The 20046-nt window shown below is 45.4% G+C and overlaps 1 protein-coding gene across 1 annotated transcript in view; it reads right to left on the bottom strand.

The window, feature by feature from the left end:
* Positions 1–17535, bottom strand: part of FAM155A (family with sequence similarity 155 member A) — a 338085-nt gene extending 320550 nt beyond the window's left edge. The window contains exons 1-2 of the mRNA XM_033146396.1: positions 17076–17535; positions 15997–16878 (exon numbers count right to left, since the gene is read on the bottom strand). Coding sequence (XP_033002287.1) covers positions 15997–16878; positions 17076–17390 — 1197 coding nt within the window. The 5' untranslated portion in view covers positions 17391–17535. The remainder of the gene's footprint in view (positions 1–15996; positions 16879–17075) is intronic.
* Between the last annotated feature and the right edge of the window lie 2511 nt (positions 17536–20046).

Genomic DNA, 20046 nt, shown 5'->3' with positions numbered 1-20046 from the left:
GGGTGGAAAATAAGTCAAAGGATATATAAGCAAAATATCAAAATACAACATCTCAGTTCGTAACAATACAAAACAAAAATTCAGATATGGCAAAGTCAACAAGTCAAATTAATAGTACTATTAAATGATTTGACTGGATGTAAAAGCTAACCTCAGGTCCAAATGTTCCCTGCTATATTAAAATATAAGAAGGCAGCACTTCACCTGTGGACTGGGGAAATCAGTGCTTTTCTTGCATTGTCCCTATCTCCATCGCCCAACTTGGCAGATAGTGATTTGTAATGTCACTTGTCCTCCTTATTGTGACCTTTTCCACACAAGTCACTCAGTTAATTGTTCGCAACTGAAACGATCGCTGTGCTTTTAAGCAGTACGATTTTCCTTCCATGTAGATGAATTGCTTGCTTTTAACGTGTCGTGGTTTTTTTTCTCTGTTCTTCAAACTATTTGCTACTTTTAGAATTCATATACTGTACTTTTACCATGTGTTGAAGTGTAGTAATTAACTTCATAGGCTGACATCTTGTCAGAGAGACTTTTTAAGGCTTTCTTTATGTCACACCACCTGGCAATTTCGTTGCAGCCATCTTTGTTTCCACAACTGCATAGAGAGGCCCAGGTAACCAGCCTACTCTGCAAGGGCAGCGTATTTGTAAAGGGATGCTAAGTGAGAAGGAAATTAAAATATGTTGATGTCCTTGGCAGCTTTTAAATGCTTAACATAAATACAAACACAGGTTGGTGTTTATTTTTGTTTGCTTGCTTGCTTGCTTGTTTAGAAGACTTGTATACCACATTACATCCTACTTTTTATTTTTAAAAATGAAATATTAAGTTAATTTCTTTATCCATGACATTAAATATGATGTGGTAAAGGACAAACAGGAAGAGGCAAATACGATTTGCAGAAGTTACCTGTGATCTTCTCACTTAGCCACAAGTCCAGGTGTAGGCATGGTGCTCTGACTTACTTTTAGTAACTCGTTTTTTGCAACGGAGTTGTCACCTGTGCAAGCAACACCAATGTTTGAAAGAGAATAATTCATTCTTATGACCTCATGCCTCTAACAAATGTGACACATCCTATTTTGACATTAGATGTCTGAAAGATCAATAGACTAAAAGGAAAGGAAAGGAAAGGAAAGGTTATACATGGCAACGAAAAGCAGGAACTGCATTTAATCTGACAACAATAAATTACTGTCATTGGTTGAGAACCAAGAAACTGGGAGCTTTCAACAAGGAGTGTGTTCTTTATGTGGCAAAGTTCCTAGGACATTATCAATCAGCATACCCTGTCATTAGCTATTCACTTTACAAGCATATAAAATATATTGTGAACTTAATGCTTCTTCCGATTAGACTGACATTGCAATAAAGTACTGATATAAAGAAACTCCTGCCTTTCACAGCTTTGCATGTTTACTCGGGGGGGGGGGGCGGAATCTAGTTGTGCTCGGTGCAGCTTACCCCATGTAAGCATGCACAGGAGAGCAGCCTCAGTTCACCAGTAAGCAGGCAACATTTCCTGTGGATTTAAACCACAAAACCAAATAAATTTATATGTAGTTCATATGCTTTCGATTAGAGTCTACCAACATTCACAAAAAGCAGGATTCATATCAAATTCATGTTAAACTAGCTGACCCGGCCACACATTACTGTGGCTTATTTGGTGAAATGGGAAAGGAGAATATAAAAGAGAAAGCACATGGTTCTGCACAGCTTTTCCTGTTTCTCTAGTATCGTCGTTTCTGAGCTCATTTCCCCTGGCTGTCTCTATGCCACGTCTCGACCGTCTTGTGACTCTCCCCGATCTCAACCAGTACACGATCGGTCACAAACATCCAAATTTTACGATTTTATATCTATAGATAGGACGCCTGTATTTTCACAGAAGGATCTGGCCACAGACACCCCTGCCCCACATGCCCTGCCAGCCCTCCTTGCCCCCTGCCGGCTCCCCCTTCTTGTCTCCCCTTTTCTATCCTTTCCTTTCATTTCCCCGTCACCCACCGTCGAGGGAGACGAACTGCCCGACGGCCGACGACCCTCCACCGCTGTTCTCCACAAACTGCACCTCGGAGACGATGATGTTGTCCTCGAGGACGGAGCCAAAGGCAGTGCAAACCGCGTCTCCGTGAGCTGAGTCCACCTCAATCTCCGAGCTGCCGCACGCGGCGCACACCTGCCTGTCGGCGCCACTACCCGGCATCTTCAGGCGGGAGAGACAGTAAGGAGGGAGGCTCCCCTCAGGCCCAAGGAAAAACCTCACTGTTGCCGCCTCATGGGCTGGACTGGTGAACCCTCCGCGTGGCCGCCTGTCTGCGTGCGCTCTTTCTCTCTCTCGCAGGCACACGCTCACTCTCCCCTCACGGGCCTCGGCCGGCTCCCCTCGCCAGCTCCACCTCAGCTCGCAAACCCCGCTCCTTCTTCCAAGGCCTGCAAGGCCTAGTCACCTGCCCTCACCGGGAACGGGCAAGCCGAGTGCTTGCTTGCCCAAGGGGACACGTTTGGCTCCAGGCCGCTGGACACCCTGCGGCCTAGGCTCTCCCGTGGGTCTTCACGGGCCCTCTCGCCTCAGGCAGGGCAGTGGGAAGTAGAGATGGCTTTTCCCATCCTCGTGGCTCTCGAGGTGCGAGAAGGAGGAGGAGTAAGGGGAGGGTTGTGGTGACATAGGAAGAGGAGGAGGAGAAGGAGGAGACGGGTGTGGTGTGGTGTTTAACGTCCACTGGATGGCGCTATATTTTTGCACAAAAGGTGTGGTATTTGTACAATCTAATTACATATGATCACTCCCATATGGCCATGGAACGTTGTGTCCAAATTTGAACAGAATAGGTCAAGCGGTTACGGAGAAAGCCGATCATTAACAAACATCCAACTTGAACGTTTATATATATATAGATATGGCAGTTCAATATTTAACATGGGCTCCACCTTCCTCATGAGTTTTTTGGAGCAAATAAAAATGTTCCTCTGCAAAACTCCAATGGCAGCACTGAAATTTGCAAAACAAAAACAAAACATTGTTCTTCCTGTTCTACTATATATTTTCCCTGGCCCAGCCTTTGATATTTGTAACCATTATGTTAACATACATTATATATATATATATATCATTGTAGTTTCTGAATACTCATGCCCATAGGCAACCGATTATCAGCATACATTACAGTATATTTTTACCCTCTTGCACCAGACTGACTTTTGTTAATGTCACAAAATGTGGCCCTACAGGGTCAATAGGCAAGCCAGAATGAGGTAAGGACAGCTAGATGTGTCCAGAGAAAGGTGGTGGGGGCAGGATAATAAACAAGAAAATGCAGACTAGTGCAGCACAGGACTCGAGGAAGCTAATTTGGAGAAAGAGGTAACTGAAGGGGCAGATGAAACAGTTGAGGTCAGAGACAGAAGAACAAGTAGGGATGCTGATTCTTCTGTAAGCACAGAACTGTTGGCCAGCCTGTCAAGAGCCCTTTCCTTCTTTCCTCCTTTTCCATGGGCTGCTGGCATGCAGGAGCTAAGAAGAACAAGAAATCTCAAAGGGTTTCAAGGGAGCTTATTCCAAGATAGCATGAGGCTGAGATGCAATTCCAGGCATGTGCACATTAGATAGGGGGATAATTCCTGTTGAATCCAGAAAGATTTATCTCTGAATAAATATGCTTAGGATGAGGCTATAAATCTCATGCTAAATACCACATTTTGTGTGAAGGTCAAACACGTGCACTTCCCAAATGAAACAATAGTTTGCAGCTCTGTAACTCCCAATCCCATAATGGAACATCAGGGTAAGACTTGCATGCACTTTTCCAATATACTTTATGGTGAAGTAAACAGCAGGATTTGAACTTGTGTTTTCTTAAGGGTTTTTTACTCCTCCAAGATACGGTTTATAGATCTAGAATTATTTCCCTTTGCTCTGTAAAAAAAAAAAAAAAAATCTATTCGAAACAGATCTAGGAGCACCATAACAGTGAATAAAACTTGTTAGCTTCTAAACCTTCATGCTTATGAGTCCTTTCTGAGCAAAGCCAAGGTACTCAACAGTGTTGCCATCCAAAATCTGTGGTTTGCATCCAAAACCTTCACAATTCTCAGACATGTTTGCCATAATGAAGCAGCACTGATGCAAGTTGGAAACAAAAACACTCCATCATCTGATTATCTGTGTTGCTTCTCTTTTGTTGTGTTTGCTTCTCTGAAAGAGGCTGTTTTATCAATCACTCACATGAATATATTTAGAAAGTCCCAGCTCAAGAGTTCTTATATAGGAAAATAATGGCAGTAACACATTTATAAAGGTTTGTGGTTTGTATTTTCATATTTAGAGCTCAACTGCTCCAGTGTAGTAATCCGGAAAGTAATTTAATTAACATTTCTAATTGGCTTTAATACACAGAGTTGTTCAAAACCTTCCTTATAAAATGAAACGCAACATCAAAATTTGTTTCCTAAGTGAAAGCATAACGGATACAAATTAATTTTGAATGCTGAGTCAAAGAAGCATATTACATTGTAAGTAGCGCCCTTCATAAATACTTGCTGCAAACCAACTGAATAAGAAAAAAACACAAAATCATAACTATTGAGTTTGGGAACACTTTAGTTTTTGGAATCATCTCACTTCCCTTAATAGGACTACTTTGAAATAAATAAATTACAGCTTGCCTCTTACCTTGATTCTAAACTCATTACTTGGAAGTGAGCTCCACTGATTCTGGTGGGACTTACTGACAAGTAGATGTGCTTAGGATCATCGTGGAGCAAACTGTTGAAGACCAAATATCAACAGGTTCATCTTTTTAATGAGAAATTGGTAGTATGACAGAGAGCCAGTAAAAGAGAGCCCTACATTGACCTTGTTTCAAAGTGATAAAGTGATTCTACATTAGGAATCAACAAGCTGGAGTCCAAAATTTGGCACTAGTTCTTGAAGAGTTGCTATCTGTCAACCTGTCGCTGTCCCACCACTAGCTGCTATTGGTGGCCTGTTGCCAAGGCTGGGCACCTCTCTCTCCCTCCCTCCCTCTCTCTCTCTCTCTCTCTCTCTCTCTCTCTCTCTCTCTCTCCAAGGAACAGCAGGGTGATTGAGGTAGGGGAAAGAAGAGCAAAGAAAGGTCAGAAACAGTGAATGAAACTCCACCGCAAGGTGCCTTCTATGCATTGCACATTCACAGAAGACTCCCACAGAACAGCAATAAAACAAATCAGGAGCGGTGATCCCTTCTCTCTTTCTCTCTCTCTCTCTCCCTGTTTCTGTTAGCACCACTCCCCACGACAAGTGAGAATGTGAGTTTATGCTTTGACAGTGCAAGAAACAATGCCTGTCAAGTCAAAAGCAACCTTGGCAGGTGTGCCAGTGCGCAAAACCAAACTCAACATGCAGAAGGTTTGCCAGCTACCCACCTACACTATGAGGGCCTGTACGAACATAATACAGTGTTGAAGTGGCAAGTGCACGACTCACACAAAATGTGTTCACGTGTACATCTCATAACTCTGCAATTTTGAGCGTTGCCACCCAGCCAGATCCACAATATGCTTGTTCACACTGTGCATCGCTAAGCTATGCAATTCACGACCGCATGGCGTGGTTACAGCTGCCAATCTGAAGAGGTCGAAATGTGGGTTAACCTATCCTAACCATGCTGGCTGTGCAGGCATGCCAATTAGTCCTAAACAACAGCCATGTTTTTTGCCATAGAAGGACTTCATCCCGCTCTACGGAGTCTTCTCTGTGGTCAGCGCAATTAGGAAGCACCTTATTTAATGCTTCAGGCTGGCCTGACAGGTAAAACAGAACTACAGAAAGGAAGACGGATGGGGAGCACTCAATCTATACCAAAGAAACTTGACATTGAATGAATATGCTTCACAAACAACTATGGCACACAATAAGCCAATGGGCAGGAGTTATCACTTCAGTGACAGCAGGAACCCTAAGTGTAGGTGTTGCCTTGGGTGAGTGCAGTGTCAAAGAGGATTCTGGAGTTCGATCGAACTTTACATCTCATTGTCATCCTTTGTTCTGCTGCCTCCAAAACCCCTCATTAAGAGGTGGAGAAACACAGGGTAAGTTTGCTAGCAAGCCATTAGCAGGGGGGATAGAATTGAATCTCCACTCCCAATTCCCTCAAAGTTACCTACCTCTAAAACAGCCGCCAACCCTAGCTCTAGCGCACATTCTCACTATAGCTTTTGCATGTTGGACTGGTGGTTTTAATTTAATTAAAAAAAAAAATGCTTGTATCAGGATACATGCTCCAGAATTGAAATGAAGCCAAAATACAATTCGGACTCAGAAAGTATTTAAAAAAATCTTTTTTAATGATTAGACTCCTATAATTAGAGCTTACTGCTTGGTGAAATATTTCTCATTTCCCTTTCAATCACAAATACCTCTCATGCATTTTTTTATTAACTGAGCATTGTAAGCTTTTTTTAAGCTGCACTAAATAAATATGAGCTATTATCAATTTGAAAAGAGTTTCAGAGTGGAACTGCACTTTTAAAATAGGCATTGTGAGATTAACAAGTATCACTGAAGGATTTCATGTGTGAGACTTTCAGAAGTGCTTAGCTGTGGCCTAAATTTTATTATATTGAAGTATCCGATAAAACACAGGAAAGCAGGAATTTTGAAATCTAATGGTAACGTATCACAAGGCAAGCCTGTACTTTGGTTGTGCCTCATGCATGGTTCAAAACGTCTACTGATTTCAGTAAAAGTGGTATGTTTAGGTTTATGGGATGATATCAAATAAGTCACACTTAAGTAGGACTTAAGTAAATTGATTTCGGTGATTCTAGTGGGCCATACTCTGAGCATAACTAACATTGGATATCACCCAAAGTATGTGTGAAATATATAAAGGTAAAAAGGTAAAGGACCCCTGGATGGTTAAGTCCAGTCAAAGGCAACTATGGGGTTGCGGCGCTCATCTCGCTTTCAGGCCAAGGGAGCCGGCGTTTGTCTGCAGACGGTCTTCCACCATGACTAAACCTCTCCCAGTGCAACAGAACACCGTGACGGAAGCCAGAGTGCATGGAAATGCCATTTACCTTCCCGCCGCAGCGGTAGCTATTTATCTACTTGCACTGGAGTGCTTTCGATCTACTAGGTTGGCAGGAGCTGGGACAGAGCAACGGGAGCTCACCCTGTCATGCAGATTTGAACCGCCAACCTTCTGATTGGCAAGCCCAAGAGGCTCAGTGGTTTATACCACAGCGATATATATTACATAGTCAAGATATACATCCTCATTAATTCAACATTTTTGCATTTTTAGTAGTGAGACCTTCCTTTATACAAAAGGCACATATAACAACTCCATTATCAGTTAAACAGCACAACCCAATTATGATAAACATTTGTGATTAGCACCTTTCTTTCCCAGTCATATGCACTGGTTCCCTGATAAATTTTCACTGTATTATTGTTTCATTTTCTGCAGTTTGCTTTTATGTACACCAGTTAAAAATGATAATGATTAAGCAGTATGAACATAAAGGTGTTAAATAAAACAAATAAACACAATTACATTTGTTAGCACTTATACCTGTTTATGAATGTACAACAATAATATGGTGTTTGTTCCATAAAGTTGCAAGTTATTCCTTTTTGAACCTTCAGCCAATCTCAAAAATAAAATAAAATATATAGTTTTGGGGGTGTTTTTAAGGTCTCCAATGAGATTTTCAATGTATTGTTACAAAAGTTGGGTGCGTCCCCCTCTCTCTGCCGAGCGGTGGCAAGAGCCCATGGGGTTCCAGGCAGTCACTCAGGTCTGTGTTCCTTTGGAGAATTGAAACACAGCGGAAACTGCCCTAGCTTTAAGAAAACAATGTTTGTTCACCTATTTACATCTTCAGTCTGCATGGAGGGACTCCAGATCTTACAGCATGGTCATTTCAAAAAGGACTTGTACCTTCCTCCTCATTCTCCTTTTTTCCTGTCACCTCAAACACACAATTACCCTGGCAGCTTTCCAAACCCCTGTCTCTTGCTCACACCTCAGGACAAGGTGGAGGGGAAGACAGTTCTCTTGCACTGCCAATGCCCCTCTATTGTTTCTTAAAGGGCAGGTCATTTTGCATCGGCTAGTCCAAGAATTCCTCTGCAGTTTGTATTTCTCCCTTCACATCCCAAATAATCAAAATCCAACCATTTATTAATTTCTAGGGTGTCCCCCCCCCAAAAAAAATAACAGTGTGTTGGGTGTTTGTGGTGCCACTTGAAGTGTGCTTGACAAAAGCAAAACAACCAGCCAATAAACATTTAGGAGGTAGAATTGTTCTGCTAAGTAAAGGGTTGCCCCTGCATATCTAGTAAACCACATATTGAGCCTGACCCTGCATATTGAAGAAACCAGGACTGGGTTTTTGTGCGATCAGACTGTTTGCTCAGTTCTGGTACTGAAAACATACTACTAAACTGAGCATGCTCTTGAGAGCACATTGTTCTTTAAATCTGTGTTTCCATCACCACCAATATTTTGGACCCGGCTCCAGTTGGTAGATCTCAGGGTTCTAGTAAAACAAAAAAGGTAAGTCTCACAAGCCCAACATATCTCATCCTGGCACTAGATCAACTTCCATCAATGGTGTCTCAAAAAAAAAATTACACATCACTTGGGAAGACAGGCAAACTAATGCCAGTGTACTTGGAAGAAGCAATGATTCTTCAACATCAACTTTGTTCAACTGGTCATGTTGCTTGGATGCCTGATTATCGTCTTCCAAAGCAACTACTCTATTCCGAACTTAAAAATGGGAAGCGCAATGCCGGTGGTGAACAAAAGAGGTTAAAAGACTCTCTCAAGGCAAATCTTTAAAAATGTAGTATAAACATGGACAACTGGGAAACACTGACCTGTGAGCGCTCCAGTTGGAGAACAGTTTTTACCAAAGGTGTCATGGGCTTTGAAGACACACGAACTCAGGACAAAAGGGATAAATGTGCATGTTTGGCAAACCCTCACCGTGATCAACTCCTGCCCAGAAACCTATGCCCCACTGTGGAAGGATGCATGGATCCAAAATTGGCCTCCACAGTCACCTACAAACTCACTGCTAAGACCGTGTTCATGGAAGACAATCTTACTCAGCTATGAGTGATCGCTGAAGAAGAAGATTATTTCATTACCGGTTGCAAGGATTATATTTATGCCTTCACTGGTGACTGTATTTATAGGCCCTGATCAAAGGTTCAGGAATGAACCACCATCAATAATTGCTTTATACGAAAGTGGCCGATGTATGTATTTATTATTTCCATTTATGAGTCGTCTAATAAAAATATTCTCTAAGTAGCCTATAGCAGCAATATAAGCAACATTTCAAATATAACTTGCAGCAATTCAATAATAAAACAATAAACTAGTAAAACAACCCTGCAATAAATCCAACCATAAAATCCAATTCAGCATAAAACAAGCAACAAGCAACCCCAAGCAACCTGTACAATGTTTACAAAGTTCTGGAATAAGTTGCAGAGGGCTATGCTTTGCTTTCTATAGTCCGACAAAGCAACACCTGCTACATGCATGATTTATTAAAATATATTAATACTGTATACTTGTTGTACTTTTGCATGATTGTTTATAAATGTAAAAATATTAAAACTTTATTCATAGCATTAACCTTAACTGAATTCTATTTTTATATACCTTGTATTCTGCAGGTAGAACAAGAAGAGGGGAAACCCATTATGCTTCAAAATAAGTTATGCAAACATAACAGTCCTAATGATGTGTACATGAGTAAAACGCTCCCCAAGGCTGTAATCTCATACCTACTTATCTGGGACTTGCTTCTAAGTAGACACATAGAGGATTGCACTATGATTTTCCTAGAACTAAGTGTGTGATGCACTTGGATATTAAAATGCATTTCGCCATCTCAATGTATTTGCTGCTTAAGAACTTGATTCTTTGCCCATGCTGTGCTCTAGGAATTTTGTTCAATGTTCACTATGTTTAATGAGGAACCTTAACACTTCCATGACTTTAAAGTTCAAGCGTGTGAATCAAATCAGCCCTCATTTCTCAACATTTGCATCTCCCTCACAGGCTATATCAGTTTGGCCCATTCTTGCTTTTGATCCAGTTTGAGCCTTATCTACATTTGATTTATTTATCTATTTTTATTAAATTTCTATACTTTTATCCAAGCATCATAGGGCACTATACAATACAAAAACACAAAACACATAACACATAACCTTCTAACAAAAGCAATATGCACACACACCCATGCACCCACCCACACAGATTAAAAGGCCATAGATTGTTTAATTGTCCAAAAGCTTGGGAGAAGAAGAATGTTTTTGCCTGGCCGATAAAGATCTGTAACAAAGGCACCAGGCAAACCTCTCTGGGGAGAGCATTCCACAAGTGGGGAACCACTGCAGAAAAGGCCTGGTCTTATTCTCTGCACTGCCCCCGCCACCCCGGTCATTGTTTAGCAGGCAGAGCCCACTGAGTGCTTCCATCATTTAGTAAAACCCTTTCTCTCTGACCAGTAACACTGACTGTACTCATTCTGCCCTATTATTTGTTATTTGCTTTTTTGTTTTAAATTTACATTGTTCTGAGTTTTTTGTTTTTCTTTAAGCAGTATATAAATATTGTTTGTTAGTTGCATATTGAAATAAATAAATAGAACACTTGAATATGAGAAAACAGGAAGGGAAGGGAAGATTTCACATACCTGTAGATAGTATTTCATTGTGCTAACAGGTGTTTATACCTAATAGCATGTCTAAGACTAGTGATGAGGCCTACAAACAGCAAAGTAGCAAGCCATCCCCCTTTCTGTGGTATCAATGGACAACGGTTAAGGAAACAGAGAAAATATATAATAAGGTTAAGGGAATAACCTAATATCTGTTTATCATTGTTGATAAAAGCATTTGGAAGTGAAACAGCTTAGCAACTGGCCAATTTTGGAAAGAGACTCACTGAGTCCACCTGCCAATCAGCAAACCCATGCCACACCTTTTGATTATGAGGATTTGCTCATTATAGTTTGGCACAAAGTAAAATACTAGGATGTCTTCATGTGTTTCTTGCACTGATATGCTTTATTAGCATACAAACATAATATCTAGATGCAGTTATTGTAGCATGCTTAGGCCAAGGACAACCTGAGTATGGAAGCAATTAGGCTGACAGTCCGAAAGTTAATATCTGGTTGAAGGCTAGTGGCCTGAAGTCACACAGGGAGAATTTCCCTTTTCAGAAGCAGCAAGGAAAGCTGCTTCTGAAATGGAGAAGTCGGAAATGGAGAAGTCAACGGCTTGCGTCATAGCATTGGAATCTACTGTTCAAAGCGGTGGGAGTGGTATAGAGGAGTCCCAACAGGCTGGAACAAGCCACTTGGCTCAAACCTTTTTGGATCACAACCTGATATTTGTGCTGCTCCTTACAAACTTTTGAGTCATGTCCTTGCCTCTGTAACCCTCTTCCACACCTTTCATGGTTCAAACGTAAGCCTTTAAACTGGAGCTTCTAATCATATAGGTAATAAAAAGGCAACTGTTCTACACATAGTTATGCTGCCTCCTACCTGTGGGAAGTTGGCAAAGTTTCAACCACAGAAGGAAGAGAATCACAGCAGCAAGAAATAAGGTGAGGAACTATCAAGAACCACCATGTTGGGATAGAGTCATGGCTACATTGCCTTTCTTCTTCCTCACCCAACTCTCAGAAAACATTAGAGCATACTGGAGTGGCAAGAAGAAACACTCCAGTTTGTTCCAAAATTTTCTAAGCACTGGATGATTGCTAAAAAAAATTTTATGCATGCATGCTGGCATGAACTTTATTAGTTGACCCAGTTCTCTTTTTTTTCCAAGTGTTTTTTATTGCTTTTGTTCGTTACATCAACAAATTCACATAAAGATAATAAAAACAGTTCCAAAACTTATTACAAACCATTATGAGTTCAGACATTTTCAGACACAATACTCGGCAGAGTATAGGGATATACATAGTTGACCCAGTTCTCATTGAGCAACAACCTGAAGCTTGCTTTATGAATAACTACCAACTTAAGAAACACTCAAATATATCCTCTGAAGACAAGAATGAGATTTTAGCTCCAATTTATTCCATCTTCCATGAACACATGTCTCCAAACCTGCCTAAGTAACTTTTCCAGTTAGGTATATAGTAATGGATGGCTTAAAAAATCAAAATGAATATTTGAATACCATGTTTTGTAAATATGTAAAATTCTGACTTGTTTACAAGGATATGGAAATTATAAATGAAAAGTTGTAAAGCAAAAGGGTTCATCCTAGGTTGTTAAAAGATAGCACCCATCAACTCAAGTCAAGAGCCATGTGCATTCTAGTAAATTACACAACTATAATCTTAATTGTCAGGTAATTGGTCTAGGGCTTCATCTTTGCAAAATTCTCAAGAGCATAGCATGAAATTGTCCAACTGTAATTAAAACTTTGCAAAGTTAGAATCAGCAACAACATGTGCCCTTAAATCAGCACCCAGGTCAGATCCAAACAGACACATAAAATTGGCACATTCAACTGTACAGTTGTAAGTTGTACCTCCATTTGTGTAACCCTCTGGTTATGTAAACTTTGGTATGCGCGCGCGGCAAACCCGGAAGTATTTTACCGGGTTTTGCTCAGCACATATGCGCAGAAGCCGTCTGTGCATGCACAGCAACGGTCCTCAGGTTGCAGAAACCTTGGGATCTGACCGGACCTCTGGAACAGATCCCGTCCGCATCTAGAGGTACCACTGCATTAACAACCATAAACATAATTATGCCATTACCATGAGCTATCAAAATAATTCCACTTCCAATACCAATGCAAAAAATCTAACAATCTTAGATGTGGTTTTTAATTTTAATCCTAAACCAACCAGTCATGCCAGTATGTCAGATAAATCCAAGTAAGTTCAGGATAAATTATATGTTAATCTGATTTATAAAATTAAAAACTTGGGTTCATATTCAACAACTCATAGCACCTTTCTAACTGGAGAGCACTCTGAGCTATGACTGCAAAAATACTCTTCTAATATATAGAAACTGATGCAGTACAGTACCATATTTTGCTTGGGCTGCTTGCCACATAGATAGGAAAGATTTAAAAACTGCACATTGGAAAAAGAAACGTGAATAAGTGGCTCTCTATAGCATATTGATAAAATGTAAGAACTGTGTAGTATTAAGAGCCTTTGCCAATTATCCTTGCCAATATTATTCTAGGCATACACTTTAATGTTCAGACAGGACATCAGCAATGCTATAGTTTCTGCTTTCTAATATACTAACCAATTGTTATCTGAGGCTGCTTTAGTAGGAAGTAAATACATGACAGAATACAAATGCTGCAGGAGATGGTGTGCATAGCAAGCATAATTGATTTGTCATCAAGTACAAATTGTAAACTGGAAGAAGTGTCCCTTTTCTAAAATGGAAACGAACAGTTTTAACAGCTTTGCTGCTTAGATTCATGCCGGCCGACTAAATTCAATATTCTTGCCTCCTTTAATGTATAGTGAAAAGTAACCCACGACAGACAGAACAATTAAATAAGAAATAATATGGGCTGTAAATAAGGTTCCAGTTTATGTAAGGCCTACCTACAGCTGAATCACAACAAAATGTATCCTTAACTGTCACTTAAACTGAAAGAAACATATCTACATCATACCAGAGGTTTTATTTGTGGATAAAAGCACAGACAGAGAGTGTCAAATATGTGTACAGTAAAACGGTATTCTAATATATCTCTTACATTACTCTCAAACAGTACTACAAGCCTTGGTCCAATTCGCCCCCCTAAAAGCAAACATTTCAGACTGCAGAAGCATTAAAACTTCGTAGTTACATATTTGAGCGCAGTTAGCATACTGTAGTATGTGATTTCCAACATTCAGGTCACAATATCCACCGTTCATACTATATATGCATCAAACTTATTGAACATTAAAGTGCTCAGTTATTACATTTGTTGAAACAGGTGATTTGTTGTGACTAAACATAAGGCTCTGAGAACACAGTTGCATTGCATTGCTTATGACATCAAGCACCATGGACAGTACTGAAAATCTGCAGCACCACGGACAGCACCAAGCATTTGCAGTTCTATGTACTGCAGTTCCATCACATAAAACTGCCTTGCAGACTTTATTCCAGAACAAAATAAAATGTCTGCTGTTAAGAAGCAGACTCTGAATATTTCCAGCCCACAAAGCAGTTTCTCCTTTCACTGTAACAATAAGCAGCAATTTGTTTTTGCCACACAGGTAAGCATTCAAACTCTTAAAGATACTATTTAGCTCTTAGATCATCACTGCTTTGCTTATAAATAAAGGTAATATATTCAATGTAAACTTAAAAAAAATCTGCTGGGGGGGTTAACTTCTTATATCCTGTTTCCATGACAAACAAATACTTTCACCGAGCATCGCTTTCCTTTAAAGAATTTTAAAAAAGTAAATTGGCTAATACTCATTACTTCTACAACATTTAGATTTTCTTTGCATGCTCCAAGATTACATCAGGGTGATAAGCCCTAAAGAAAACACTGCAGTTCCACTACACAAGTTAATATATTACTATCCCAAACACAATTCCTGGGAGTAGCTTCTACTGAAATCAACAAGATGCATCAATATGTTTGGTTTCTTTAACTGCTTCTAGCCCTTGGTTGTTTTTTTTAAAGCACCAAACAACAGTTCATGTACAAAGTTGGCAGCTACTATCCAGAATCTATTATCCAGAACCTCTGAAGCTAGACTCCATTGATTTCTGTGGAACTTATTCCCACAGCAGTGTGCACTGTATTGTGACCTTAGAAACGTGTCACTACAGCAAAGTAACATTTTTCTTAAAGGACAAGGTGCCTGAGGTTTAGGGCAAAACGAGAAATCAGAATTATGTACAAAGAGGAAGGAGGCAGTCACTAAGACTCTGCCATCACTACTTTCCAACCACACAGTTCGCTGCAGACTCTGCTTGCTACTCCCATAAACCTAGGGCATATTCCAACTCCAGGGATTCGGCAGAGCAGACTTGAAACAGAGACATTTACACAGAAAGAGAGGAAGAGCCACCTGGGACCACTTCCTTTCCTCTAAGACTCAATTACCACACTCTTAGGACACCCCGGGAAAATTACCAGGCTTTTGATTCCCTGAGTTCAACAGCATGCAGAGCTTTCGCAGCAAATGTCCTGCACAACGCTGTCCCCTCCAGGGACACACAAGAAAGTTCTTGACCAGTCCAAGAAAGTCCTTGGTCGTCCAACCGGTTAGCCAGAAGCTGAGGAGTGGCACCAAACAGATGCCTAGGGTATTTGTCATTGTTATCCTTAAACGAATGACAAACCACCAAACCCGAGATAAGCAGCGCCTCCTCGGAAGTTCAGGACCCAACTGCATCCATCCCAACAACAACCGCCCTGATCCAGCAACTCGGAAGTTAATGCCGCCGCCACCCTCCCCCTGCAAAGAAAGCAGACCTTCGCGCACCGCCACGCGAATGACGCTTTTTCAGTTCCGGGAAACAACCGAGATCCCTGATCGTTTAACGGCCAGGGAAACCCCCGCTCGCGACCACGTCTCGGCCTCCCCTCCCCCTCCCACGCAACCCCCCCCCCGGCCGCCCTTCGCCTCCGCGCAGCAGCAGCAGCCCACGCGCTCCCGGGTCCTGCTCATTGGCACGCAGCGCCTCTTCCCCTGCCAAGCCGCATTCCAGCCCCTGGCAGTCAGAGCGGGGCCAGCGCGAGTCAGGAGCCCATCGCGTATGATCAGGACCGGGGGGAAGGGAGGGAGGGGAGGGAGAGAGAGAGAAGCAGCCCGGCCCTCGCAGCAGAAACGAAGCCACAAACCCATGTCAAACCTCAGCGTCGCCAAAGAGACCAACAGTGAATCCAAGGGATTGGAGGGGTGGGAGAAAGACATTGCCAAAGGGGGGGGGGTTAAAATTAAAAACCACCTACACTCCTACCTTACAATCCTCCGGGCCGGATTTCACCGAGTACTCCTCCGCTTGCAAGTATTTTTGCAACACAAGCTCGAACTCTCGGTAGCGGTCCTGCGCTTGCTGGTCGTAGTTCTGGTAAGCCAGGACGCAGCGGCGGCAAGAGCCGAGCCAATCCTCCTCCTCCCTGCGGCGCCCTTCGCCATCCCCGTGGTCGTCGCTGTCCAACTCCTCGTCCTCGTCCCCCTCCTCGCCTAGGTCCAGAGTGCAGTTCAGAGTGTCCGGGCGGGAAAGCCCGGCGAAGAGCTCGCGAAGCGTGTAGGAACTACAAAAGGGAAGGTAGAGCTCCGCCTGGGCCGAGGCACCGGGCTGCTGCAGGCGGCGGCACGCAGCCTCGGCGTCGCCCAGCAGGCTGAAGCACTGGCCGCCCTCCGCCGCCCCGTCCATGCCGTCCTCCCTGCCCGCTCCTCCCGCCCGCTCTGGGTCCCGGTGGCGCCCGGCCGCGACCTGCCTGGCCTCAACGCAGAGCCACAGGTGGTCGGAGAGCAGCACGGTGAAGAAGAGCAGCGAGGCCAGCGACAGGCGCCATTTCTGCGCCCGCTCCGAGTCCGCGAAGGGCTTGTCGGGCTCCCGCGGGCCGAAGCACACGCCCGAGCCGGCTCCTCCCGGGGGGCGGCTGCTCATATTTCGGGAGCGCGCAGCCCCGGCCGGCTCCACGGCGAGGGGGGCTCCGCAGCCGGGCTCGGCGGCCCCACGGGCATGGACACGGCGCGGCGGGGCGCCAGGCTCCCCCCTCGGAGAAGGGCGACGACGACGGCGGGCGGTGGCGGCGGCGGCGCTAATGGGGTGGCGGGGACGGTGGTGGTGGTGCTCCTGCGCGCTGGGCTGGGCTGGGCCGGTCGCCGTCCCCTGCCTCCCTCACGTTCCCTGTCACCCGGGCATGGTCAGAGCGCGGGCCCCCATTTTGGCGCCAACTCGGCCAGCCCACCGCTTCCCGCCCTTCGCCTCATGGCGCGCTCCGCCGCCGCCGCCTCCTCCGCCCCCCACCCCCGCCCTGGAGAGCCAGCCGGGGGACCCCGCGAGCCGGGCCCCCGCTAGCCCCAGACGAGACCCTCCTCCTCCTCCTCCTCCTGGCGAGAGGCTGGCTGCTGCGTGTCGCCTGGCCCGAGCTGCCGAGACGCCGGAGGAGCGGCGGGGTGAAGGCTGCTGCTGCTGCTGCTGCCGCCGCTGCTGTGGCTCTTGCTGCGGCTGCTCCTGCTAGCACTGCTGGTGCCACTGCGCTGCGGCTTCTGTTGCTGCTGCTGCTGCTGCCGCCGCCGCCGCTGCTGCTGTTGCTTCTGCTGTGGCTCCCGCCGGGCACGATCCCCCCCTGCTCGCGGCGCGGATTTGGCTGCCTCCTGCTGCCCGGGGGCCACCCTCATCTTGGGGCCCTGCGCTAAGTTGCCGCCATCTTCGTCCGGGAGAAGCACTTTTTTGGGGGGAGCGCACGGCCCTTTGCGTCATCTCCTCCTGCGCCGCCAGCCTGGCGCATTGGCAGCGGCGGCGTGCTCTGCCTTCCCTCGACTGGGGGTTGGGGGGGGGGAGCGAGCGAGCGAGCGGAGGGAGGGAGGAGGGAGGGAGAGAAGAGGTTCGGGGGGATCGCCTGCCACGCTCTCCCCGCTTTGAGGACCCCCCCAATCACCGGCATTCTGGCGTGAGGGGGCGGGGGCAATCTCCTCCTCGTGGACTCCCCTCCGCGAGTCGAGGAAGGTGAACGAATGGATCGCGGGAATCCGCTGGCGGTGAGTTCGCCTTCGCTGCTTTCCCGGTCTCGAGGCGGGGTGGTCTCGCTTGCTGCTGCGCCCCCCCCCACTCCCCGCCCGCTGTGAACATGCCACCTCGCACCCAGGCGCCGAGCGACTCCGTACAGCAGCCCGGGCTGCTCCATGCCTGGGGCGAGCGCGGCCGGCGACTTCGGAGCCCCGGGCCGGAGGGGGGCGCGTTGCACCCCGCCGCGGGGAACTTTGTCCTGGCTTGTGATGGTTTTTATTTGGAGGGGATGCCTGTGGATTTGAGGAGCGGGGGGGGCGGGCGAGGAAAAGGAGTGGGGAAGAGAGGTTTCCCTCAAAATTGCCCCCTCCCAAGGTGCTTTCCTCTCACCGTGGGGGGGGGGGCAGGCGGGGGACACTTGTTTCTCGCCTCCCCACTTTTTCCCAGATGGTTAAACAGAGCTGGCACCCTCTCTATGTATAGCGAGTTTGGAGACCTTTCTTATTGCCAGACAGACACACTCTTTAAAAAATAATGATAATATTTTTTATTAAATATTTTCTTTGTTTACAAGAGTTACATTGTCTCTTTTCAAGTTGCAAAGTCTTTTTCATATACCAGTTACAATGTGATACAAAATAAGGTTGGGGAAGAAGAAAAAAGTGGAAAGAGGGAGGGGGCCTCCGCCACCTCTCCCTTTGCCTGACTGCATGGAAGTGAACACATAGGGCACGCATAGGCAAACTCAGCCCTCCAGATATTTTGGGACTACAGCTCCCATCATCCCTAGCTAACAGGACCAGTGGTCAGGGATGATGGGAGTTGTAGTCCTAAAACATCTGGAGGGCCGAGTTTGCCTATGCCTGACCTAGGGGATGAGGTCCCCAAAAAATATTTGAGGGGTTCACCCTCCAAAAGTTAATGGGCATTGACATTCAAATGGTGTTTTGTGCCGATGCCGTGTCTTGTGGTCGATTAAGCTGGGAATGGCTTACCTGAGCTCCCCCAATTCAAGCTAGCACCGCTGCCTGACCATATTTTTTGAACATGTTCCGAACGTTTTCCTCAGAAGATGCCTGAGAAAGAAAGGGAGGTGAGGAAGACTCTCAATCTGGCCAGATTTTATTCCTGCCTAAACTGTAAATTCTTGCCTAAAAAATAATGATCTGCGCCTTTTGAGATCTGAAGTATCTTGCTTTGAGACCAAGGGGGCAGGTGCTTTTTATCGTATTGCAGTGTGATCCTGATTTAACCAGCAAACCTGAGAATGTTATGATCTGATTCTTTTTAATATGAAGCATTTATACAAACATTTATTCAAAAGTTACAATACAGCTTTGTCCACTGCCATAATGTCACAGAAGGATCTCTCCAATCCTCAATCCCACATCACTGTCATGTTGGCCTGCCGAATATCATCAGTAAGAACCCAGCTACCAATCTGGTTGGCTGGCCATTTTCAATCAATCAATATTGATTGAAAATAGCCTGGTTCTGAATATATGCCTCTTACAATCCATTTGGGAAGTCAGTGGGAACGGTGCCTAATGGTGGTTCCATGCAGGGGCATCGCAGGGGGGGCGGAGGGGGCGGGGGGCCCCCGGGCAGCACCCCTGTTGGGGTGACACATGGGGGGCCAGCCCCGCCCACTGGGATTTTTTATTTTAAAAAAAAATTTTTAAAAAAAAAATTAGGTTATTTTCGGCACGGGGGGGAGCCGCAGGGGCGGCCAGCGAGGAGGGGTGTCACCCCCCCTCGCTGGCCGCCCCTGCGGCTCCGCCCCAGCAGTGCCGAAAATAGCCCCCCCCCTTGCAGCGGCGCAGCTCGGCATGGAAGCAAGGGGCGGGCCAGCGAGGTGGCCCGTCCCTCTCCCTGCCCTGACTTGCGCTGCGCCAAGGGAGCCCGGGCGGCAGATTCAGGAGTCTTTGCGCGCTGCAAAAACTCCTGAAGAAGCCTCCGCCCGGCGGCAGCACCCCTTCTTGTCACGGCTGCTCGACAAGAAGGGGTGCTGCCGCCGGGCGGAGGCTTCTTCAGGAGTCTTTGCAGCGTGCAAAGACTCATGAATCCGCCGCCCGGCACCCCCAGGGGCGGGGCGTCGCATGCGTCATGACGTCATGACGCACGCACGCCCTGCCCCCCAGGGGTGTCTCTTGGCTTCCCGCCCCCGGCAGCCAAGGGGCTAAGAATGCCCCTGGTTCCATGTCAGGGGTGCCAACTTGAATAAAACATTGGAGAAGGTTCAGGTAAGCCCTCCCCCACATAATCCATCACACCACACACAACATTTGAATGGCAATGCCCTTCAACTTGGGGGGGGGGGTCAGCCCA

Source organism: Lacerta agilis, chromosome 4 (assembly GCF_009819535.1).
Source record: "Lacerta agilis isolate rLacAgi1 chromosome 4, rLacAgi1.pri, whole genome shotgun sequence".
Lineage (NCBI taxonomy): Eukaryota > Metazoa > Chordata > Lepidosauria > Squamata > Lacertidae > Lacerta > Lacerta agilis.
The sequence above is the reverse complement of the archived record's forward strand: the minus strand, read 5'-3'. Positions and strand labels throughout refer to the sequence as shown.